The 26802-nt window shown below is 42.7% G+C and overlaps 1 protein-coding gene across 2 annotated transcripts; it reads right to left on the bottom strand.

The window, feature by feature from the left end:
• Window positions 1-2468: 2468 nt before the first annotated feature.
• On the bottom strand, window positions 2469-11871 carry LOC311140310 (uncharacterized protein). 2 transcript variants are annotated; one of them, XM_084175316.1, is made up of 3 exons: window positions 7273-11871; window positions 7067-7132; window positions 2469-3505 (listed from the first exon to the last, which is right to left on the bottom strand). In XM_084175316.1, exons 1-3 carry the CDS (start codon window positions 11510-11512, stop codon window positions 3321-3323), a joined length of 4491 nt encoding a protein of 1496 aa, XP_084031442.1. In that variant the 5' UTR covers window positions 11513-11871; the 3' UTR covers window positions 2469-3320. The 2 variants fall into 2 exon arrangements, with proteins under 2 accessions (XP_084031442.1, XP_084031443.1); XM_084175317.1 differs by having other exon boundaries at window positions 7312-11871.
• Between the last annotated feature and the right edge of the window lie 14931 nt (window positions 11872-26802).

The following is a 26802-nucleotide window of genomic DNA, read 5'->3' as shown; positions in this document are numbered from 1 at the left end:
GCTGACTCCATAATTCTCTCTCATGGATTGCTTGAATACTGGCTGGATATTAATCCTCCGATCCCCCAGGCAAGGTCAGTCATGTACAGAATCCTATATGCTATTAAGTAAAAAACTGGGGTTGAGGAAAGCGATAACAGAAACAAAAGCAAGCTGACCTCAAGTATGTAAGGTTAGGACTTTTCAACTCGTGATGAGATACATCAGTCCTGAATGCTGATTGGCTGACAGCCATGGTATATCACACTGAATATCAGGGGTATGACAAAACATTTATTTTTACTGCTATAATTACGTTGGTAACCAGTTTATAATAGCAATAAGGCACCTCAGTGTTTGTGGTATATGGCCAATACACCACAGCTAAGGGCTGTATCCTGGCACTCCGTGTTGCGTCATGCTTAAGAACAGCCTTTAGCCGTGGTATATTGACCATATACCACACCCCTCGTGCCTTATTGCTTAACTATACATTCTCAACAGGCCTCCACCACTCTTGTCCTTGTAGGCAGCAGTTTCTGCTTGGCTTTCTCCAATAAATATACAATAAATGTTGTGTAGAAACAGAAAACATGACTGAAGATCCCCCTCTGTTATCTGTTCTTATCCATTCACCTATGTGAGTCTCTCAAGTCTCAACAAATAGGAGAACCTAGAAGCCTTGCACAAGTGAGCGACTGAAATGATATGAACATTAACATTGTACTTTGCTTCCCTCTGGTGGTATAACTGTGTGTGTCTCAAATAATGTCTGCCTGGTGGTGTAATACCACAACTCTCTTCATTGGATGCTGTGTAGTCTGAGAGGACATTTCCTGTATTGATATTAGTTCAGTGCCATAACAATACAGTAAACATCAGAGGTAAAAAACAATACAGCATCAAAACTGACAAAAACGGACAGATATTAAAAACAAAACATGGCATTTCGACCAATTTTTAAGACAAGGTATAAAACCAGTGACCTGTGAAGTACAGTTGAAGTCTGAAGTTTACTTACACCTTAGCCAAATACATTTAAACTCAGTTTTTCACAATTCCTGACATTTAATCCTAGTAAAAATTCCCTGTCTTAGGTCAGTTAGGATCACCACTTTATTTTAAGAATGTGAAATGTCAGAGTAATAGTAGAGAGAATGATTTATTTCAGCTTTTATTTATTTCATCACATTCCCAGTGGGTCAGATGTTTGCATACACTCAATTAGTATTTGGTAGCATTGCCTTTAAATTGTTTAACTTGGGTCAAAAGTTTCGGGTAGCCTTCCACAAGCTTCCCACAATAAGTTGGGGGAATTTTGGCCCATTCCTCCTGACAGAGCTGGTGTCACTGAGTCAGGTTTGTAGGCCTCCTTGCTTGCACACGCTTTTTCAGTTCTGCCCTCAAATGTTCTATAGGATTGAGATCAGGGCTTTGTGATGGCCACTCCAATACCTTGACTTTGTTGTCCTTAAGCCATTTTGCCACAACTTTGGAAATATGCTTGGTGTCATTGTCCATTTAGAAGACCCATTTGCGACCAAGCTTTAACTTCCTGACTGATGTCTTGAGATGTTGCTCAATATATCCACATAATTTTCCTTCCTCATGATGCCATCTATTTTGTGAAGTGCACCAGTCCCTCCTGCAGCAAAGCACCCCCACAGCATGATGCTGCCACCCCCCTGCTTCACGGTTGGGATGGTGTTCTTAAGCTTGCAAGCATCCCCCTTTTTCCTCCAAACAGTTCAGTTTTGTTTCATCAGACCAGAGGACATTTCTCCAAAAAGTACAATCTTTGTCCCCATGTGCAGTTGCAAACCGTAGTCTGGCTTTTTATGGCGGTTTTGGAGCAGTGGCTTCTTCCTTGCTGAGCGGCCTTTCAGGTTATGTCGATATAGGACTTGTTTTACTGTGGATATAGATACTTTTGTACCTGTTTCCTCCAGCATCTTCACAAGGTCCTTTGCTGTTGTTTTGGGATTGATTTTCACTTTTCGCACCAAAGTACGTTCATCTCTAGGAGACAGAACGTCTCCTTCCTGAGCGGTATGACGGCTGCGTGGTCCCATGGTGTTTATACTTGCGTACGATTGTTTGTACAGATGAACGTGGTACCTTCAGGCGTTTGGGAATTGCTCCCAAGGACGAACCAGACTTGTGGAGGTCTACAATTATTCTTGTGAGGTCTTGGCTGATTTCTTATGATTTTCCCATGATGACAAGCAAAGAGGCACTGAGTTTGAAGGTAGGCCTTGAAATGCATCCACAGGTACACCTCCAATTGACTCAAATGAAGTCAATTAGCCTATCAGAAGCTTCTAAAGCATGACATCATTTTCTGGAATTTTCCAAGCTGTTTAAAGGCACAGTCAACTTAGTGTATGTAAACTTCTGACCCACTGGAATTGTGATACAGTGAATTATAAGTGAAATAATCTGTCTGTAAACAATTGTTGGAAAATTTATTTGTATCATGCACAAAATAGATGTCCTAACCGACTTGCCAAAACTATAGTTTGTTAACAAGAAATTTGTGGAGTGGTTGAAAAACAAGTTTTAATGACTCCAACCTAAGTGTATGTAAACTTCCAACTTCAACTGTACATACATTCCTCAATACCTGAAACATTAGCAGTATCAGTTGAATATAACTACAAACAACATCTATGGCCACAGATAACTATAAACCCATTGCAAGGAACCACATCAAACAAAGTGACATAATGGCTTTCAAACATCATTTGATGTCGGATATCCATGATACATTTACCTACTTTACCACCAGTGTTAAAAAACACAATTGAAACATTTTTGTGTGTATTGTACAGCAGAATCTCATTAAACAATAAGTTCAGTCTGGTTTCTCCCCTTTAGCTTTGGTTCTGGCTGCAATAGAAATAGTCTATAAAAAAATACCGTAAACAAACAAAATCCAATTTCCAATACATCACTATGATTCAAACACTATGATGCCCTAACAATGTAGGCAAACAATACTATAGGAATACGGGTAACCAAACACCAATCACCCTTAGATGTCAAGAGTTACAATAACACATATACATAGTATATAAAACACACTTCTGACTGTTTCAAGCACAGCTAAAGAACCTGTTATAGAGAGAGAAATCAGACATTTATTTATTTAAAAACTTGTAGAAAAGTAAACTTCATAATGTAGCCAAAATATGGCTTTATAGGCACAGTCTGTAGTGTTTCAAGTTTAAAAAAAGAACAGCATATGCACAATGTCAGGTTTGAGGGAAAAGTATTGTCTTTGCTAGTTGCCATCAACTACTGTTTTGTCTGGTGTATCCTGTCAGGGCCGACTGATTGGCTTACGAATCAGTTCTGTCTCCTGACCACCGCTCGTTCCATTCGTTCATGGGAGAGCTATGGTGCCTGGCTGTTGGCTCAACTCTTCTCAATTGGCTGGAGGATGAATGGTGACCCCGAGGGGGGCTTACATTCTGAGAGGAAGCTGGATGGTTACTGTGAGTGGGCCTTGCATTCGGAGAGGAACCTAAGAGGCAAACATAAGCAAGCAGGTGAGAAATATTTACATTAGCACTGTAGGAAATAGCCGTCCCCCAGCTACTGGCTTTCCAAGTGGAGATGAAGGATCAGTAAGGCAACTTTTCAGTTCAGAAGTCTATTTATTCACCGTACACAGGATCCTGGGAACACTGCCTCAGAATATACTCAGAGCATGGCTAGAACATGTTCCAACCCAGTCAAAACAAGTTGCACTTATATAGGTTTCAGTTACCTAACAAGTTGGTTATCATCGATAAGGTACAAAAAGTCACTTTCTGACATCTTCTACCATGGCCAATATGTATGGGAAGTTTTTGTACACTCTGAACAAGTACATCAATATTTTCCCCAAGCTTTCTCATTTACTTTATGGGTCATTCCATTTCACTTTTTGACTGCACCCCATTTGATTGGAACGAAACTTTCCATACATATTTGCCCATGGTAGAAGGGGTCAGAAAGTGGCTTTTTGGACCTGAATGCAAAAACATTCAAAGTTGACCCATTTTGCATATCCCATTCAGGATACGCACAAACGTGTAAACTATTTATACAAATTTATGTTTTTTTAACTTCAACATCACTTATCAAAAACGTGTAAACAATATTTTTTTTAGCATATGTTGTATCTTAAACCCTCATTTACATAATCTGAGGTGTATGTGTTGTGCCAGCCATCAGTTGAGACACAGCATAATCTTGCCAATATTTCTTTGTAAGCTTTTAAATGATATCAAACTCAACCGTTAATCTTTTCCAGTGATGAAGATATGGATGTATGGTAGGGTATGCAAAATGGGTCAACTTTGGGCACCTCTATCTCCTGAATGTTTTGGCATTCTGGTCCAAAAAGTCACTTTCTGACATCTTCTACCATGGGCAAATATGTATGGGAAGTTTTGTTCAAATCAAAAGGGGTGCGGTCAAAAAGTGATTGAAATCAAATGGAATGACCCTCATCAATTACATATGGTAATGAATTGAGTCACATCCTGTGTGAGTTGGGAAAAACACCTGTCTGCCCACCCCTATTCTGTGTCATCCCTCTCACTTTGACTCCCAACTTTACTTAGGTCATATTGACCCAGGCTCAAAGGCCTGTGTACAATAGCATGATACATTTGCATTCACTACTCAGCTCCTATAAATAACATAATAACCTGATATGATGTGACACAATATTCATTAATGTGTGTAAACTCCTAAGCTGAATGAGTGACAATTAACAGGGACACACCATGTGTTAGTGGTATCACAAGTGAGGAAAAGAAGGTCAGTGTGCCAAGATAGATTGGGGGCCACTGGTGCTAATCTTAGGATGGGTACGTGATGGAATGGCCTGGCTAGAGTGCCACATGACACCAAGGAGAGGAATGATATGTAGGAAGTGAGTGGCAGTTGAGTAATAGTTAGCAACTGGGTATGACAAAAGTAGGTTGGAAGGGCATTATATACAGTGAGGGAAAAAAGTATTTGATCCCCTGCTGATTTTGTACGTTTGCCCACTGACAAAGAAATTATCAGTCTATAATTTTAATGGTAGGTTTATTTGAACAGTGAGAGACAGAATAACAACAAAAAAATCCAGAAAAACACATGTCAAAAATGTTATAAATTGATTTGCATTTTAATGAGGGATATAAGTATTTGACCCCCTCTCAATCAGAAAGATTTCTGGCTCCCAGGTGTCTTTTATACAGGTAACGAGCTGAGATTAAGAGCACACTCTTAAAGGGAGTGCTCCTAATCTCAGCTTGTTACCTGTATAAAAGACACCTGTCCACAGAAGCAATCAATCAATCAGATTCCAAACTCTCCACCATGGCCAAGACCAAAGAGCTCTCTAAGGATGTCAGGGACAAGATTGTAGACCTACACAAGGCTGGAATGGGCTACAAGACCATCGCCAAGCAGCTTGGTGAGAAGGTGACAACAGTTGGTGCGATTATTCACAAATGGAAGAATCTCCCTCGGCCTGGGGCTCCATGCAAGATCTCACCTTGTGGAGTTGCAATGATCATGAAAACGGTGAGGAATCGGCCCAGAACTACACGGGAGGATCTTGTCAATGATCTCAAGGCAGCTGGGACCATAGTCACCAAGAAAACAATTGGTAACACACTACGCCGTGAAGGACTGAAATCCTGCAGGGCCCGCAAGGTCCCCCTGCTCAAGAAAGCACATATACATGCCCGTCTGAAGTTTGCCGATGAATATCTGAATGATTCAGAGGAGAACTGGGTGAAAGTGTTGTGGTCAGATGAGACCAAAATGGAGCTCTTTGGCATCAACTCAACTCGCTGTGTTTGGTGGAGGAGGAATGCTGCCTATGACCCCAAGAACACCATCCCCACCGTCAAACATGGAGGTGGAAACATTATGCTTTGGGGGTGTTTTTCTGCTAAGGGGACAGGACAACTTCACCGCATCAAAGGGACGATGGATGGGGCCATGTACTGTCAAATCTTGTGTGAGAACCTCCTTCCCTCAGCCAGGGCATTGAAAATGGGTCGTGGGTGGGTATTCCAGCGTGACAATGACCCAAAACACACAGCCAAGGCAACAAAGGAGTGGCTCAAGAAGAAGCACATTAAGGTCCTGGAGTGGCCTAGCCAGTCTCCAGACCTTAATCCCATAGAAAATCTGTGGAGGGAGCTGAAGGTTCGAGTTGCCAAACGTCAGCCTCGAAACCTTAATGACTTGGAGAAGATCTGCAAAGAGGAGTGGGACAAAATCCCTCCTTAGATGTGTGCAAACCTGGTGGCCAACTACAATAAATGTTTTTGCAACCAAGTACTAAGTCATGTTTTGCAGAGGGGTCAAATACTTATTTCCCTCATTAAAATGCAAATCAATTTATAACATCTTTGACATGCGTTTTTCTGGATTTTGTTGTTGTTATTCTGTCTCTCACGGTTCAAATAAACCTACCATTAAAATTATAGACTGATAATTTCTTTGTCAGTGGGCAAACGTACAAAATCAGCAAGGGATCTAATACCTTTTTCCCTCACTGTAAGTTGAAAGATGTGGTAAGGAAGTCAGTCATATGATAAGAGGCAAAGTACGTTCGTCTTATTATATGATCCAGTACTGAAATAAATGTAAATCAAACTTCCAGCTGAGTGTCGACTGCTCTCTTGCATCCTGAACTTCTCAATACCAGAAACTCATCATAACATAACCTTTCATCCAGATCAGGGATTACCAAAGTCCGTCCAAGGGCTCTCGCTGGGTGCACGTTTTGTTTTTGGCTTGAGTACTACACAGCTGATTCAAATAACCAACTCATCAACAAGCTTTGGTTATTTGAATCAGCTGTGTAGTGCAAGGGCAAAAACCAAAACGTGCACCCGGGGGGCCCAGTCCTGACTTTGGGAGACCCTGATCTAGTTGTTTCCAATCAGAACCCAACATTAAACTGTCTACGTCTGACATTTTTCTAAAAGGAAAAATACATATACAACTTTGTTTGAAATACTGGGAAATCATTGGCGCAATTGTAAAAGTAGCCTACCATGTGAGGCTAGCATAGCCTGCAACTTACCTTCAATTTCATTTGGCCTCTTTGTCTGCTTCTCTGACCACTTGTAACCAACTCCATTTTTTTTTGCTGTAACCAGAAGAACTTGTCAATGACTGGAAATCCAATAAAATGTAACTAAATATTGACCTGTAGGGTGTTATACTGTGTGTTCGTTTTTCATGCCAATGCTAGCTATACATATACACAAAAACTGAGGGAATACATACCATATTTGTTTGCCAGTGGCTTGTGATCGGTGTCCTTACCCGAGTGTCTGGAGTCTTTTGGAGGTTCACGATGGAGAGACTTCATCCAATGGTTTGCCTGAACAATGCTCTTCTTCATCAAAATGGCAGTGGGCTCCTGCATTTCACGCTTCCTTTTGAAGCTCTTTTCACATGCACCGCTTGGTCCAGGCTTCAGCTCCCCTATATCTTGCCGCTTCTCTTCCCTAACAGGGGGCTGTTCCTTCGTGTTCTGGCAGTTCACAGGAGCATCTTCCTCATCCTCGTCAGAACGCTGTGCATCTTCAGGATCCATGTAAGACCTGTTGAACATGACGTAATTTTCAGATTCACGGGGCATGAAGTAGTGCACCGTCCTTGGATTCAAAGCGAAGCTGATGTTCTGCTTGGGTTTTGGCGGAGCATCGACACGTTTTAGAATGGGTCGGATGATCCTGGTCTCCAAGCTGGACCTGGGACTGGCCTGTGGACGTTCCACTTCCTCTGGAGGACACCCTGATCGTCTGCGAGTCCGGGGGGTTGGAGTCGGGACAAAGCTGCTCTCCCAATCAGAGAACACCTGCTGCCTCGCAGAGACTTTTTCCCCAAAATGTCCATTGCCATATGGCGGCGATACCCTAGCCGGATTAGGGCAAGCATGACTACCTGGGCTATTACCATTGGAACTGGCAGGCTTGATAAAAGGTTTCGGCTTGTGTGCCACTCTTGCAGGTTTGTTCAGCGTTTGTGATTCAGGTGAAGCACTGGGAGATGTCTCTTCTCTGTTCTCTCCCTCATTCCCATCCTTTGAAACCTCTGGAGTCCTCGGAAGCTTGGGAATCCTTGGCAGCTTTGGCTTGGGGGGCGGCGAGTCGTTCTCACACTCGTTTTTTGAAAACCATCCTTTCTCATTCCTATTCAACTCCTTCGGAATCTTTGTCAACGTCTGTTGGGATGTCAAGTCGCTCTCTGCCTTACGTTTTAGTTTCATGGACGAGTCAGCATTCTTAGAAACCTTTACCCCTAAACCCCCAGGGTCTCCTCTATCCTCCACCCTCTTCCGGCTTGGTGGAGAACCTTTCCTGACAAGATGTTTGGAAAAGGACAGCTTTTCCAATCTGACTTCCAGGCGTTGCATTTTTTGCTTGTGTTTGACGCCATTCCTCTGCCTCTCTTTGACAACAGGAGACACTGACTTTGCAGGGGAGCGGTGCCTGCTAGTTTTGTTCTGGGATTTATTCTTTGGATGTTCCTTTGTCATTTTGGGGACTTCCTCAGTATGTTTGGATGGTGAGCCATTTGTGGAAGGCTTTTTGGGGACATTTATGGAGAGTTTGAGAGGAACGGTGGTAGTTGATGATTGCTGCACATGGAGGGTTTTCACCCCAGGGCACAGCGGTGCGTTTCCACTGCCGCTGTCCCGCTCTCTTTCCACCAACTGGCACTGCAACTCTTTGGAGTCACCAGAGTTCCTGCCTTCAGTTTCAGTTGAAGTTCTCCTCATCTGTGACATATTGTCCCTAGATTGACTGCCCTCACCCACATTTTCAATTGAAGGTCTCCTCTTCTTGTCCCTACTTTGATTGTTCTCGCTCTCTTTCTCAGTTGATGATCCCCTCTTCTTGTCTGTGCATTGATTTTCATCACTCTTTGTCAAATGTCTCCTCTTGCGTGACGCATGTGGCTTCTTGTCCCTGCGTTGATTATTCACAGTTGCCTTCACCCCAGAGCTCTTAGGGGGTTGGGATAGTGACTGTCCCCTCTCTGCTTTCCCATGGATTTTCTTGGGCTTTTGTCTATCAGATGACTTTGGATGGAGGGTTTTCTCCTTTTCCATATATATAATTTTTTTTTTCTTTGACTTGCAGGTTTTGTATTGGGTGACAAAGTCAGCAACTTTGTCATACTTATATACAGGTGAACCACAGTCCTCTATAGGTGAACACCAGTTGTCTGCTATGATGTTAGATCTTAACTTAGAGGGGGTTTCAACCTTGGGAAGTGGTGATGTACTCATCCTACAGTCTTGGTCCTTCTCTTGCCGTCTTTCCCTATCCTCAGAACCAAGACTGACTTTGCTTTGGGTATTATGTTCTTGGGCTGACTCACATGGTGCTTTGGCATCAGTTTCAGGCTCTGTCCTTTTAACATTAGAAGCATGAGCCTCAATCTGAGCATGTAGTTCATTAGGGTTCTCCTCTGTCTCCTGATCTGAATCCTCACTTGTATCTGACCAGAAAAAAAAGTCAGTGATCGGTACGACGCTTGTACATTTCTGCATTTCTCCCTCTGTTTTATTGTCACTGGATTGATTGTCATCACCCTCTTCTTCAGTTGATTGTATCTGCTTCTTGTCCCTGCATTGATTGTCCACAGTCGCCTTCCCCCCAGAGTCTGTTTCAGCAAGCAGTCTCACAGCATCCTCTGATGTGAGGACGGTCAAAATCATTGGGGAAAGGGGTTCTCTCTCTGAGAATGCATCTGTTGGGAGGTCTGTGTCTGTTGGGGGGTCTGCGTCCATCATGAGGGCTGTGTTTGTTGTGAGGTCCGAGTCTGTTGCTTCTGTCTCCTGATCTGAATTTTCGCTTGTATCTGACACGGTAAAGCAGTGAGCGATTGTTATACATCTTGTACCTTGCTGCAATCCTTTCTCTCTCTGACAACTGGAGCATAGGCCACTTTCAAACCCATTGTCAGTTTCAATAATACAAGGACAGTAGCAGGACTTATCTAAGCTGCCACTTACTATATTCTCTAGTTGCTTTGTCTGTGTCTTATCTTGGTTTTCAGAGCATGGTTCAGGGGACCCGAGTTGGAGGTCAGAGCCATTTTCGATCTGGCAAAACAGTCTCATGTTATCCTCAGATGTCAGGATGGTCAAATTCATTGGGGAAAGGGAGTCTGTGTCCGAGTCTGTTGTGAGGTCTGTGACGGTTTTGAGGTCTGCATCTGTTGGGCAGTTTGAGTCTGTTGTGAGGTCTGCATCTGGTGCCTCTGATTCAGCAAGCAGTCTCACAGCATCCTCTGATGTGAGGACGGTCAAAATCATTGGGGAAAGGGGTTCTGTCTCTGAGTCTGCGTCTGTTAGGGGGTCTGCGTCCATCATGAGGGCTGTGTTTGTTGCGAGGTCAGAGTCTGTTACTTCTGCTTCAACAGGTTGTCGGGCAGGCAAGTCCACAGTCTCCAACTTGCTGTGGAAGGTGTCATCCATTTTTACTCCCCCAACCACTTTGGAACTCTCCTCTGCTTTATCTGGTATAAACCACAGAGACCAAGCTCTTCCAGATTCTTTGTCAATGTCATACAGCTTCTCGTTGACATTTAACCATGATGACCTGTAACCCAACTGGGAAGAGCTGTCAACATGTGCTGGAATGGGAAAGTTCTCGACGACTTCTCCCAGTGATATACCACTGACTGCAAAGACAACCACTGTCTTCTCATCCTCTGCAGCCCAGGCAGACACATCCTGCATTATTTTCTCATCCCTTTTGTCTTTTAAAGCTTTTACCAGGTTAGAGGTATCCCCGCCCCAATACATCTCCAATATGGCCTCTAGACAACCATCCTTTGCCTCTGTGATTGTTGCTGCACTCTCCAGATAACTAACCAGTTGTTGCAGCGTACTTAACTTAAACTGAACTTCATCAATTGTGGACAAATCAAGAGTTCTCTCATCTGCGCCATTAGCGCTAACGTCCACAATTGTCTGGGTACCACAAATGCGTACAATATCAGTTGCCTGAGGGTTGGTGTGGACAAATGGTGAAGGTGAACTCTTGTCCATCTGTGGATTGACCTGAAGGACCTCATCAATGTCCTCTCCAGTAGATGCCAGTGAACATGTTGCAGATGCATCTACAGGCTTATCATACTCCATAACACTCTCAACTTGAACCGTCTCATTTAGGACAGTTAGAGAACTTGCATAATCTTTAGCTCTTTCCCAAAGGCTTTCTGCCTGTTGTTCGTTGATGGACCAGGCATGTAAAACCTTAAATGGCACCTCATTGCCTTTATTCTCTGTCTCCATGGGCTCTGGGGACTGCTGTGGACTCATTGGAGGGACGATAGCCACGGGGGGCGGAGCGGTGGCGACTGCCGTCAGGGTCATACACCTGGGGGTGGACGTAATCTCTAGCCGTACAGTGGAGTCCTCAGCATTAAATCTCTCAGTGGGCCTCGCCTGGTCGTTTTTGGTGTTTAGATGTCGGTGCGTATTGCCTGCTTGTAAAACATCCATCTTCTCTGTGCTGGATTGTTGGGACTGAGAGAGGTCTTGTGTAGAGTTGTTTCCATTTACGGGTCCATTTTTAGATCTTAAAACATTCTGGAGCCAGTCCTGTATTTCATTGAGTGAGATCTTATGTTTATGAGGTGGTTTGTCCTGATGTGTCTCAGTGAGAGGTTTGGGAGAAGGAAAGAGAGCATGTTGCTGTTCAGGGGTGGCAGAGGTCTGGGTGTGAGAAACCAGAGCAGCATTGCCAGGAAGATTATCGGTTTGTTGTGTTATGGCTTGGGAAGGAACACTACGTCCTAGTATACCATGGGTGTTTGCATTTGTTACCTGGGCTGCTTTTAGGTAAATGACACCAGATTCTCTACCTCCCGTGGAAGGGAGATCCATAGAAACACACTGTCTGCTGTGCAGACGCAGTGAAGGCCTGCACAAGTGATGTAGAATCTCTCACAGGACCTGCTGTTCGTCCTGATGTTATTTCACTGTGTTCATTGTTGACCACAGGAACAGTTGGAGTGATGTTGGCGTTCTGAATGTGTGGAGAACTGTTGGTCGTAGTTTGAGAAGGGTTGACATGCTTAGCCTGGATGTCCAGCCTGGGAGACTTGCTGGAATGGGCCCTAGAACATCCACTAGACCCACCCCTCGAACATCCACTAGACCCACCCCTAGAACGTCTACTAGAACCATCCCTAGAACGTTCACTAGAGCCACCCCTTGACCGTACACTAGAGCCACCCCTAGAACATCCTCTTGAGTATTCATTAGAATGTCCCCTTGAATGTTCATTGGAATGGGTGGGATTGAACATCTGCCATTTGCTTTCCAAGTAATGGAGATTGTTATGATTCACTGTCCGACCAACCATATAATCACGGTCAGCGTTATGGTGAAGAGAAATGTCCTCATGCCCTCTTTCGACAAAGATTGGGGGTAAAAACTCATAGCTGGGGAAGTGGGGTTCATACTTAGTCCATGCTTCTGTTCTTTCTCCACTGCGGAGTAAGGTTACATTAGGGGGTGACTGGCCTCTTAAGGGTCCAGAGAGATTGGGCCAATCCCTTATGTTCTGACTCTGAGCCATTCTGTGATGGCCCTGATGATACAGAGGAGGCGGCTGGATCTCTTGTGCCCCATGTCCACGGAAGTCCATTTGAGATATTTGTCTATGGGAGTTGTAGTGGGCCCGCATGGCAGCTTCTTCCTCATGGTTCAGCCACTGGCGTTCCCTTTCCCAGTGGGTGAGGTACTGTCTTTCACCAGCAGGTGGAGCACTTTCCCAGTGAGCCATATTATGGCGGCTGCATCCGTCACCATCGCTCCAAGTGTTATCCATGTAGTGTCAGTTCTATCTGACCCAGCACATTGAGCTGGGCAGCATTTCAAGCATATGGGGCACCATCCTCAATAGTTGAATTGTGAGAGGTCAATTCTGCAGAAAAAAAAGAGAGAAACAGTTGTGAAAACTATGCAATTGTTATCAATCAACCAAGTTATAGATTTTTCTAACATACACTGCAACTCTGAAACATGTTTAGGACATGTGACTGCCAGTTCAGACATTATGGGTTGAAAGTTAGAGTTAGAGAGCCGCACACAATTCACAGTCAACTAACACCATCAACATAGTACACACTCATATAGGAGGAGCCTGTGCTCCACAAATAGCAGTCTGGGCAGGAGGAGAGTTCGAACTCAGGTCAGGTTGACTCTCCAGAGGAATCAGGGAGGGTGTTGGACCCTTCACATCTGTTTGGTGTATAATATGGCATTGTTGATATCCAAGGCCCTTTCTCAGGATTAAACCAAGGTAACTTGTATCAGGCTAATCATTATTATGACAATTGACCACACAACAACTGTCTCCAGCCTTGAAGTGATGCAGAGATGCAACCTTGAAGTGAATGAATCACAATGGTTAAACGGTTAGCATAACAATGGAGCCTATTCATTCCATTGTTCAGAACCTAATAGTATAAACAGTGTAACTAAAATGCAATGTACAGTAGTAGAGATATTAGAATGAGCCATATCAAGAATACAGTATTTAAATACAGTGTGAAACGGGAAGTGTCCAGTGTTTTAATGTCTCTATAAAATGGAACAGCAGCATTGGTTGTGTGTGTTGGTGTGTGTGTGATAGCATGTGTTTTTTTTCTTCTGTGAGTTAGAATCACTTCGTAGACGGTTAGTGATGGCTGTTCAAGAGTCTGATAGCCTGGCGATAGGCCTGAAAAAAGGACATGATGGCGCATTTCCATTGAGGATTTACCCCAGTGTTCTACCCAAAAGACTCTGACTTTTCTGTTTCCATCTACATAAGCTGGTGTGGTGTCTAAGCAATTTATGACTTTGCTAATGTTTGCAGATGGTGTTTTAGAGGATGTTGACTCAGCTTAAGGAAGCATCAGAAGAGCAGTTCTATAGGGGCACCCTAAAACAGAGGAAGTCTGTAATATGGCGTCCTGGGATTGGTCTGTAGGGGAAACCACCCATATCATGTCACAGATTATAAATACCTTGGTTGGGACAAAGGAGGACAGAACAACATATTAAGAGATTGGGTTGGTTGTTCTCCAGATGCCTGCAGATGTCTGTAAATTGACGCTGAAATCTTTTGATATAATAAACCTTTATAATCAAAGTACAGCGTCAGCGGATTCCTTGTTCTCACAGTATAATTAGCATCATATGTTTAGATACCACACTGGCACCCGTGTCTCACTGGGCCATGGCTCCAGTGGACCTGCTCTGACTTGGAGCCAAGGTTAGGCCACTGGTACTTTCCAGCTTCAACTACATAACAATGGCTAACTGTGGAAATTGGTTTACACCTTCGACGGTTAACACCTTCTCACAAAGCAACTGTCTTAATTATGCATAGGTTGTTGATTATTCTCTTCACAAGTCTACACTCTCAGCCCTAACTATGGAAACACAATTTTCCTAGTATAACATCAGGATGTATACAGTAGGGTAACACTGGTGTTACAGTTGGAAGAAAAAAACATTTAGATTACAATAATATTAGTAGTTATAAGCAGGAAACACTGAGATTGGAACCGTGAGAGGGACGAGTTAATCAAGTGGTGTGGAGTCACAGGGGGGTTGGGATGTAGAGTAGAAACTGTGTTTCCTATCTAAGATCACAGGTAGGTCTAAAGGCCATCAGCTCTGCAGAGGAGAACCTTGAGACTGACAGGCCAACCATTGTGCATATGCCAACATATTGCTCCACCGTGCCACGCAGCCAGTAGGGTGCATTAAGCATCATATGATGCTAAATGCATCATCCAGCTGTATTTTGAAAGTTATATAATCTTGAAAACCTGATGCCTGACATATCAACAATCGACTAATGAAACAAATACCAATATATCGTTTTTGGGTGGAATTTTTCTTGAAGTGTATGAAGAAAACCACACTATTATAATACTCAACAAAATGTGCTTAACATCCTTACTGGAGAAGTCATTAATAATTATTGTAACTGTAGGGGTAATGGCATTAATATTAAAAACACCACTAAAATATGAGGATCTCAGACTGGGAAAATACGTTTTGAACGGTCTTCCAACTCGGGAACTCTGGACTCTTTCTAGAGCTCCGACCCAAAGATCACTGACATCATGATTCAACTAGTTTTTACCCAAAGTTCCCAGTTGTCTTGAAAGAACCATAAATCCAGACAATGCCAGACTTTGATGACAAAGTTTCATGACAAATTCTGCCCACAATAAGGACCGCCGAGCCACCTTCCTGTTCAAGTGAGCACAGCACAACTGTGAGTCCAAAAACGTCTTGTATGCTGTTGCAAAAATGATGTAATATGCCAGGGAGATATGCAGGGGCACAGATTTCTCTGGGCATCAGTTTTATCATTGGAATGTGATACAAGACTAGGCAATGGTGTGCTTTAGGACCATGCGGATGGCTCCGAGTGGTTGGGTAGGCTGTTTGGAGTGTTTATCTGACTAGATAGATAGAGATATATATAGATAGATCTATCTATTGTATTATTATGTCCCCCCCACTTCTAAAACCAAAGTTGCGCCCCTGGAGATATGTATACTGTAGCTAAGAAAGTATTACTAAGTGTATGTTGTGTAGTAAGCTGTTAGTAGCCTATGTGTCTCACCCTAATAATCTGGTCCCTTTCCCCCTCATAACTTAGCCTACTGTTCTGACTTGGTGATGAAATGTCTTCTTCAAATATTGTAAGAGCTTTTATTGTCTGCTTATATGCCCCCTTTATTTATCCTACAGTTCCGACTTGGTGTCCGAGGAGAATACTGTTCTGAATTCTGTCGCTGTACATTTCAAAAGTGCTTAACAAATAGTTATATTGACTACGTCCATCTTAGCTCGCTTATTAATGTCTTAATACAAATTACGGAGTGCCTCTTATCTGCTCATCATTCCATAGTTTGTACATCTCAATTGTCAGTAGAAACCACATTTGTTTAAGCAAGTGAGCCATATCAGGCAGTACATGAGGATGAATTAACTGTTTCGCTGCCAGACAAGGCTCCGCTGATAGCCAGGTGTAGCGTTGGTAAGGATTCACTCCATGGTGCTGAAAAGAAAGCTCTGCTGTTGGGACAGTTTTATGTAGGCCCTAACAGTTTGCGGGACAGAGGTAAAGACAGTTTCAGGTTGGATATTGTGGGGAATTTTTGGTTAACTACTCTATCTCACTTAGGGGCGCAACATAAAAACCAATTATATGAATTATGCATGTTGTAGAATGAAACGCCTATATGCCTTGAATTCTTATGGATTAAGAACCAATTAAAGGGTTAAAACAGAGCAGAGACATTTCTTTAGTGCAAATGCTGTGTTTCTGATAATGGATGGTTCCCTCTAGCTCCCTGCAGCTGGTCTGGGTATGTCAATGACATGTGATGGAGATAAAACTTCAGGAACAGATAAAGACCTGTATAGACCCATGTTGTTTCTCGTTGCAGCTGTGTGGAGATTGGAGTAACAATGGAACTAGTGTTATCACTTGTTTGTGCTTATGCCCTGACACACATAGCCACATGCACATAGTCACAAGGAAAAACCATAGTGGCTCAAGGTCCAGGGAGGATGGCTGTTGGGAAAGGCTTAAATGTATGTTATGGACATGACATGTGTAAACCATGTTTAAGAATTAATTAATATGTTTTATAATGTGTTATGAAATGATAAGGGTAAAACAGAATGAACATGATTGATACTTTGTACACCAGATGCATGCCTGGATAGTGAATATAGTCAATACAGAGTCTGATTGTTCTTTAACGTACGTATGTATATAATTCTTTTGAGTCACGCCACCAATTTAATGAGATAAGAGACAGAGGCCCCATTTAGAGAAACGCACGTAGCCCTCGTGACTAAACAACATGTGACACCGAAGGATGTTAATCATGTACATATAATGGAGTAACTGTGTAGATTGTATAAGCATGACTATGCATTGAGTCTGTATAAAAGGAGAGCTCAGAGTCAGGGCAGGCAGTTGCTCCATGGACCAGCTCGGCTTTGTTGCGCTTTAATAAAGTCTATATTTGAATTCATAAGCTCCGTTTTTTTTAGAGATACTTTTGAGTTAAGTATTTCTACCACAATATTTGCGCTTTCAAACCTCAATAGTTTTCAAACCACAGACTCCAAATAAGTGTCATGATGTTGGAAAAATTGCGCACAACATTGCACAGGTCTTATTTTCACGATTTGGACATTAATTTGCTTTCCAAAGCTAATAAACGTGGAAATGTGAGCAGCTTTCCATATTCCTAGTTGAATTAGTTAGGGAGCGTAAACATTTACATTTGAATTTCAATAGCTCCTTGGTCATGTGACCTACTGACCTCAACCAAGGTTCAGAATGTCTGGCAGTCTGACAAAAGTGCCAGAGGTATGAGGAGAGACATCCTCCTTTCCATTTATGGGAACAAATATTTCCTAACACTTTGGATCCTCTTCTTGGACAGTTAGTAGACAATGTGTGATATAACGTATTTTTATACAGTATTGGTTAATGTCGTTGATCTCATATAGAGAGGATAAGGACACTCCATGTGTTCGTTATGTCACTGGTGGGTGACAGAAGGTCTGCATGCCAAGATAGATTGGGGGCCACTGGTGCTAATCTTAGAAGGAGTATGTGACGGAATGGCCTGGCTAGGGTGCCACACGATACCATGTAGGGGGATCCTATTGTAGGAGATGAGTGACACTCAATAATGGTTGGCAACTGTTGGATGGAAGTAGCTCGGAAAGCATTATATAAACAGAGAGATTTTCTATGTAAGTCATTCGGATGACAATAGGCTACGCCCGTACCGCTTGTCATACGAATCCAGCACTGTAACTATTAAATAACTATGAATCAACTCTCCATCTACAGTGAGGGACAAAATTATTTGATCCCCTGCTGATTTTGTACGTTTGCCCACTGACAAAGAAATGATCAGTCTATAATTTTAATGGTAGGTTTATTTGAACAGTGAGAGACAGAATAACAACAAAAAAATCCTAAAAAACGCATGTACAAAAATGGTATCAATTGATTTGCATTTTAATCAGGGAAATAAGTATTTGACCCCCTCTCAATCAGAAAGATTTCTGGCTCTCAGGTGTATTTTATACAGGTAATGAGCTGAGATTAGTAGCACACTCTTAAAGGGAGTGCTCCTAATCTCAGTTTGTTACCTGTATAAAAGACACCTGTCCACAGAAGCAATCAATCAATCAGATTCCAAACTCTCCACCATGGCCAAGACCAAAGAGCTCTCCAATGACGTCAGGGACAAGATTGTAGACCTACACAAGGCTGGAATGGGCTACAAGACCATCGCCAAGCAGCTTGGTGAGAAGGTGACAACAGTTGGTGCGATTATTCGCAAATGGAAGAAACACAAAAGAACTGTCAATCTCCCTCGGCCTGGGGCTCCATGCAATATCTCACCTCGTGGAGTTGCAATGATCATGAAAACGGTGAGGAATCAGCCCAGAACTACACGGGAGGATCTTGTCATTGATTTCAAGGCAGCTGGGACCATAGTCACCAAGAAAACAATTGGTAACACACTACGCCGTGAAGGACTGAAATCCTGCAGCGCCCGCAAGGTCCCCCTGCTCAAGAAAGCACATATACAGGCCCGTCTGAAGTTTGCCAATGAACATCTGAATGATTCAGAGGAGAACTGGGTGAAAGTGTTGTGGTCAGATGAGACCAAAATCGAGTTCTTTGGCATCAACTCAACTCGCCGTGTTTGGAGGAGGAGGAATGCTGCCTATGACCCCAAGAACACCATCCCCACCGTCAAACATGGAGGTGGAAACATTATGCTTTGGGGGTGTTTTTCTACTAAGGGGACAGGACAACTTCACCGCATCAAAGGGACGATGGACGGGGCCATGTACCGTCAAATCTTGGGTGAGAACCTCCTTCCCTCAGCCAGGGCATTGAAAATGGGTCATGGATGGGTATTCCAGCATGACAATGACCCAAAACACACGGCCAAGGCAACAAAGGAGTGGCTCAAGAAGAAGCACATTAAGGTCCTGGAGTGGCCTAGCCAGTCTCCAGACCTTAATCCCATAGAAAATCTGTGGAGGGAGCTGAAGGTTCGAGTTGCCAAACGTCAGCCTCGAAACCTTAATGACTTGGAGAAGATCTGCAAAGAGGAGTTGAACAAAATCCCTCCTGAGATGTGTGTAAACCTGGTGGCCAACTACAAGAAACGTTTGACCTCTGTGATTGCCAACAAGGGTTTTGCCACCAAGTACTAAGTCATGTTTTGCAAAGGGGTCAAATACTTATTTCCCTCATTAAAATGCAAATCAATTTATAACATTTTTGACATGCGTTTTTCTGGATTTTTTTGTTGTTATTCTGTCTCTCACTGTTCAAATAAACCTACCATTAAAATTATAGACTGATCATTTCTTTGTCAGTGGGCAAACGTACAAAATCAGCAGGGGATCAAATACTTTTTTCCCTCACTGTAAGTGGTCAACTATTCTCTTACATCCTGAAGTATGAGATACCAGAGAAACTCGTCATCATTACTGTCCATGAGTGACCTCAACCTTGTGGGTCTGTGTGTGGTTGGACCAATAAAGTGCCAACTCAATTCTACCACTGACTAGTCTCTCATGTCCCTCTGACCAGAGGCAATAGTTTCTCTTCTAAACCAGCCCTTTTTTACTGGAGTACACTAACCCCTAATTGGGGCTCCTTTCTTGACACACAGTAGCAGTTTACCAGATAAGAAGTCAAAAGAGTAGATTGTTGTAAGGGCTTATTAGGTCCTGTTCTGGCCCCATTGTTATATCCGTTCTGGATTCTGAGAGGTAAAAACGTAGCTGAAAAGTGCCTCTTTGTATGTGTATACTGTATGTGGGAATGTCCATCCTACATGTAGTGTTGGTACATGGATTATTCATCAACTGCATATATCATAAATTGCTATGGCAAATAGAAGTATTATGTTCAACAACTGACATTTTCAGATCGTATTTTGACAAAACACACTTTAAATTGGTGCTTACAATTAATTATATATTGTCATAGACTTGGTGGGCACTGTCATCTGTGATCTTTGTGATATTACTTTCTTTAAGCACGTTCTGATGAAACTGTCACTTAATATTGTTTTCTTAAAGTCTACAAACGCTCTACATTTATTAACTCTGTGATAGGGTTGGATCCTATATGCTACTTTTATTATTTTCCTGTAAATGGTTCAGTGCCTATAATTTAGGCTGTGTGTAGAATGGGGCATAAAGGAATTTACCTCTACTATATTATGCGGATAAGGAAAACAGCATACAGTTTTGGCCTGTGTATTCATTTGCCTATAACTAATCAGAATTCCATTATGTTTACATAAAAAAGAGAATACTTCAACATAATAAGATCCTGCCATGGAAAAGACGACTGGGTGGACATCGTGGAAAGGAGGGGAAATAACTCACACCATGCAGCAGGACACCTTCAGCTGCGGGTTCTTTGTAATGCAGGTTTGATAGTTATATTTTCAATAATGAATGGTGTCCTGTTATTGTCGTAGAAATATTTGACTCAAAAGTAGTCAACTCAAAAATATCTCTCAAGACACTGGAGCTTGTGAATCCAAAAATTAGACTTTATTATTGCATAACAAAGCCGAGCTGCTCCATGGAACACCTGCCTCTCATTGGCTCAAAGATCTCCTTTTATACAAATACAAATGCATAGTCATGCTTACATAGAATATACAGTTACCCCCTTAAGGCAAATTATTAACTTCTTTCAGTGCCACATTGCTTTACTCACGAAGGCTACTTGCGCTTCTCTAAATGGGGCCTCTGTATCTTATTAGTGGCGTGACTCAAAAAATGATGTACGTACGTTAAAGAACAATCACACTCTGTATTGACTATATTCACTATCCAGACATGCATCTGGAGTACAAAGTATCAATCATGTTCATTCTGTTTTACCCTTAAACTTTCATAACACATTATAAAACATATAAATTAATACTTAAACATGTCATGGCCATAACCCATTCTCAACCACATACATTTAAGCCAATCCCAAAAAGCATCCCCCCAGGACCCTTGAGATTATGTGTATGTGGCTATGTGTCAGGTCATAAGCACAAACAAATGATAACACTAGTTCCATTGTTACTCCAATCTCCACACAGCCACCACGAGGAGTTGTATCTCCATCACATGTCATTGACATACCCAGACCAGCTGCAGGGAGTTATCAAAAGCACAGCGTTTGCACTAAAGAAATGTCTCTGCTCTGTTTTAACCCTTTAATTGGTTCTTAATCCATAAGCATTTAAGGCATACAGTGGGGAAAAAAGTATTTAGTCAGCCACCAATTGTGCAAGTTCTCCCACTTAAAAAGATGAGAGAGGCCTGTAATTTTCATCATAGGTACACGTCAACGATGACAGACAAATTGAGAAAAAAAAATCCAGAAAATCACATTGTAGGATTTTTAATGAATTTATTTGCAAATTATGGTGGAAAATAAGTATTTGGTCACCTACAAACAAGCAAGATTTCTTGCTCTCACAGACCTGTAACAACTTCTTTAAGAGGCTCCTCTGTCCTCGACTCATTACCTGTATTAATAGCACCTGTTTGAACTTGTTATCAGTATAAAAGACACCTGTCCACAACCTCAAACAGTCACACTCCAAACTCCACTATGGCCAAGACCAAAGAGCTGTCAAAGGACACCAGAAACAAAATTGTAGACCTGCACCAGGCTGGGAAGACTGAATCTGCAATAGGTAAGCAGCTTGGTTTGAAGAAATCAACTGTGGGAGCAATTATTAGGAAATGGAAGACATACAAGACCACTGATAATCTCCCTCGATCTGGGGCTCCACGCAAGATCTCACCCTGTGGGGTCAAAATGATCACAAGAACGGTGAGCAAAAATCCCAGAACCACACGGGGGGACCTAGTGAATGACCTGCAGAGAGCTGGGACCAAAGTAACAAAGCCTACCATCAGTAACACACTACGCCGCCAGGGACTCAAATCCTGCAGTGCAAGACGTGTCCCCCTGCTTAAGCCAGTACATGTCCAGGCCCGTCTGAAGTTTGCCAGAGTGCATTTGGATGATCCAGAAGAGGATTGGGAGAATGTCATATGGTCAGATGAAACCAAAATAGAACTTTTTGGTAAAAACTCAACTCGTCGTGTTTGGAGGACGAAGAATGCTGAGTTGCATCCAAAGAACACCATACCTACTGTGAAGCATGGGGGTGGACACATCATGCTTTGGGGCTGTTTTTCTGCAAAGGGACCAGGACGACTGATCCGTGTAAAGGAAAGAATGAATGGAGCCATGTATCGTGAGATTTTGAGTGAAAACCTCCTTCCATCAGCAAGGGCATTGAAGATGAAACGTGGATGGGTCTTTCAGCATGACAATGATCCCAAACACACCGCCCGGGCAACGAAGGAGTGGCTTCGTAAGAAGCATTTCAAGGTCCTGGAGTGGCCTAGCCAGTCTCCAGATCTCAACCCCATAGAAAATCTTTGGAGGGAGTTGAAGGTCCGTGTTGCCCAGCGACAGCCCCAAAACATCACTGCTCTAGAGGAGATATGCATGGAGGAATGGGCCAAAATACCAGCAACAGTGTGTGAAAACCTTGTGAAGACTTACAGAAAACGTTTGACCTGTGTCATTGCCAACAAAGGGTATATAACAAAGTATTGAGAAACTTTTGTTATTGACCAAATACTTATTTTCCACCATAATTTGCAAATAAATTCATTAGAAATCCTACAATGTGATTTTCTGGATTTTTTTCCTCATTTTGTCTGTCATCGTTGACGTGTACCTATGATGAAAATTACAGGCCTCTCTCATCTTTTTAAGTGGGAGAACTTGCACAATTGGTGGCTGACTAAATACTTTTTTCCCCCACTTTATAGGTGTTTCATTCTACAACAAATGTACTAGAAAATCATCCATATTATGTGACCAATAGGTCAAAAACTCTATTTTCTTTTTTGGTGTAGATGGCCAAGGAAGTTGCACAGAATTTCCCCAATATCCCCTCCCAAATGGATATAGAACCTTCACAAAAACACATGGAGCAACTGAAAATAAATGGCTGAGGATATTCTAAAAATGTCTGGTATGTAATGGAATGTCATTCAAAGTAAATGTAAATGTCTTATTTTTATGTAGTTGTGTGGGACAACCATATGTTCAGTTCATGCCTATGATTTCAGAGTTCAACAAAGCCAACAACTGCTTAATGTGTGCCACTGATAAAGAACCTGGATGTGGACCAAAGACTGACTGGGTTAGTAACTTTATTTAACATGTTTATATAATCTTTTGGCAACAGTGACGGCATGTAAGAGCATGAAAAATGTATGCACTCACTAACCGTAAGTCGCTCTTGATAAGAGCGTCTGCTAAATGACTAAAATGTAAAATGTAAATGTAAGACAATTTATGATATAACACAATGGATGGCTAATTTGTCATACTGCATTGATATTGGATATTATTTATAACGTGTTACGCTTGCTTCTATTTTAGATTGAATATTTTGCATGCCAACGGTGGTTCCATGTGCTACAAAAGAGTTCAACAGAGTGAAGAACACAAACTGGAAGTGCTGTCTTTGTTGTTGAAATGGTACGCTATACCCCATCCACACTGAAGAGGCCCTGATGTTCAGAGAGAAAGAGAAAGTTAACACTGTGAAATGTTTTGTACTTATTTGAAGTAAAGTGTCTGTTGACATGTTGGAAAAAATTAAAGGTCTACAATTTATGTTTAATTTGTCAACATTCAATTCATTGATTATCTAGCCACCATTATTGTGGTTACATGTTCAGTATATGTATCGACCAGCAAACCCACTGCAGCCTACCTTACTGGCCGTGCAGTTCACTCTCCATCCATACTTTGGACAATTATTAACATGACTCTCATACTTTGCCCTTTTCCTTTAAGGTTGGCAACAGAGCCTCTTCAACCTCAGGAGGCTGAAGAAATTCGGCTTAGCACCTAAAACCCTCACAAACTTTTACAGACGCACAATTGAGAGCATCCTGTCGGGCTGTATCCCTGCCTGGTATCGCAACTGCACCGCCCGCAACTGCAGGGCTCTCCAGAGGGTGGTGCGGTCTGCCGAACGCATTACCGGGGGCAAACTACCCGCCCTCCAAGACACATTCAGCACCCGATGTCACAGGAAGGCCAAAAATATCATCAAGGACATCAACCACCCGAGCCACTGCCTCTTCACTCCGCTATCATCCAGAAGGCGAGGTCAGTACTGGTGCATCAAAGCTGGGACCGAGAGAATGAAAAACAGCTTCTATCTCAAGGCCATCAGACTGTTAAATAGCCATCACTAGCACATTAGAGGCTGTTGCTGCCTACTGAAATCACTGGCCACTTTAAGAAATGGAACACTAATCACTTTAATAATGTTTATATATCTTGCACTACTCATCTCATATGTATATACTGCATTCTATTCTATAATATTCTACTGTATCTTAGTCAATGCCGCTCTGTCATTGCTTACTAGTTTTGTGTGTTTTAGGTATATATTATGAAATTGTTAGATATTACTTGTTAGATATTACTGCACTGTCGGAGCTAGAAGCACAAGCATTTCGCTACACCCGCTATAACATCTGCTAAACACGTGTATGTGACAAATAACATTTGATTTGGATTTGATATTAACGATGAAAGGAGATATTCTCTTTCTCTCTCCTATTGTGTACCGCTAATAAATACTGTGGCAAAATAAAGACTTAAGGAAAGGGAAAATAAGTACTCAGAACTACCAATTATTAGATAAACATTAAAGAAAGGGGTAAAGAACACTGGACTGAACCCCCTAATTGTCAAACTAATATTAATGTACAACAATATGGCGTAGCAGGCAAGATGGCGTAGCAGTGCAGTCCTGTTCTTGTCGTGTGTCTGTAAATACCCTGTTTTTTTGTATTTTTCGTACATATTTCCCTATCAGACTTTTCATCCTTCTACAAAATATACTTTCCTGCAACCCGCCTCACTCAATGTGGAACGGATTCTATTATTGACTTACCTTTTATCTAGAATCTCCAGTTGAAACTAGCTAGCCAGCTAACTAGCTACTTGCTATTAGCCACAGTTAGCGGTATTTCCCCCAGAACATTGGATTTTTCTGCCGGAATAATTTAATCACTGGACATTAATCACCGGATCGCAACTAGCTAGCCACAACCGAATGGATGTTGCTGTTTGGCTAATCACCACTGCCCCAGATGCAAGCACCAGTTAGCCTCGAGCTAGCCTAGAGCCAGGCCCATATCCCGGCTATCTACCTCTCAGTCTACCGGACGGGAGTAGCCAGCTAACTAGCTAGTTGCTATTAGCTACCGTTAGTGGTTTTTCACCATTGTCCGTGGCCTGCACCACCTACCAGCCAGCTCTAGCCTGGACTATTATTCGGCCAGTCTGCACTGTCTGCACAGCGCGTTATCGACCCAGAACATATCAGTTTCTCTGCCGGAATCACTGAATCACTGGACCTTTAACACCGGATTCATCGCTACCAGCTAGCTGCAACAAAATGGACGTTGTGGTTTGGCTAATCAGCCTGAGCTAGGCCCATCTCCCGGCTATCTACCTCTCTGTCAACCGGACGGGACCACCTAGTGTTGACACGGAGCCCTGCCGATCCAACACGACTGGTCTGCCGACGAAATCGTCTGATGTGGTTACAACAGGCTTCCCGTTATGACGTCGACCACGAAGATTCCATCTGCTAGCCCCGGCCCGCTAGCACACACTAGCAGTGGCCTCTTGCTCGCTAGTGCTTTAGCAGCCCCCAAACTACCTCCGAACTATCCTATTGCTGTTCACCGGACCTTATGATAACTCAGCTATACAGCTGATGCCTGCTGGACTGTTCCTTTTTACGGTACCGCATCCTGTTTATGTTTAGCCTCAACCCAAACTGTGTCGCCATTACCAGCTGTTGTCTTAGCTCTCTCAAATTACACCTGTGATTGCTTTATGCCTCTCTCCCATGTCAATATGGTTTGCTTATTGCTGTTTCGGTTATTTCTTATTGTACTATTTCAATGTAGATCCCCCAGCCCAGCTAAACCTGCCTTAGATAGCTCCTTTGTCCCACCCCCCATACACGCGGAGACCGACTCAATCGGTGCCTCCAGTGATGCTATCTCTTTCATTGTTACCCAACGCTTAGGTTTACCTCCACTTTACTCATATCCTTCCATATCCTTGTCTGTACATAATGCCCTGAATCTTTTCTACAACGCCTGGAAATCTGCCCCCTTTATTCTATGTACCCAACGCACTAGAAGACCAGTTCTTAAAGCCTTTAGCCGTATCCTTATTCTAGTCCTCCTCTGTTCCTCTGGTGATGTAGAGGCTAACCCAGGCCCTGCAGCCCTCAGTATCACTCCTACTCCCCAGGCGCTATCGTTTGTTGACTTCTGTAACTGTAAAAACATTGGTTTCTTGCATGTTAATATCAGAAGTCTCCTTCCTAAGTTTGAGTTATTCACTGCGTTAGCACATTCCGCCAACCCTAATGTTCTAGCAGTGTCTGAATCCTGGCTTAGGAAGGCCACAAAAAATTCTGAAATTTCCATCCCCAACTATAACATTTTCCGTCTAGATAGAACTGCCAAAGGGGGTGGATTTGCAATCTACTGTAGAGATAGCCTGCAGAGCTCTATCATACTATCCAGGTCTGTGCCCAAACAGTTTGAGCTTCTACTTCTAA

Source organism: Coregonus lavaretus (assembly GCF_964263955.1).
Source record: "Coregonus lavaretus genome assembly, chromosome: 13".
Lineage (NCBI taxonomy): Eukaryota > Metazoa > Chordata > Actinopteri > Salmoniformes > Salmonidae > Coregonus > Coregonus lavaretus.
The sequence above is the reverse complement of the archived record's forward strand: the minus strand, read 5'-3'. Positions and strand labels throughout refer to the sequence as shown.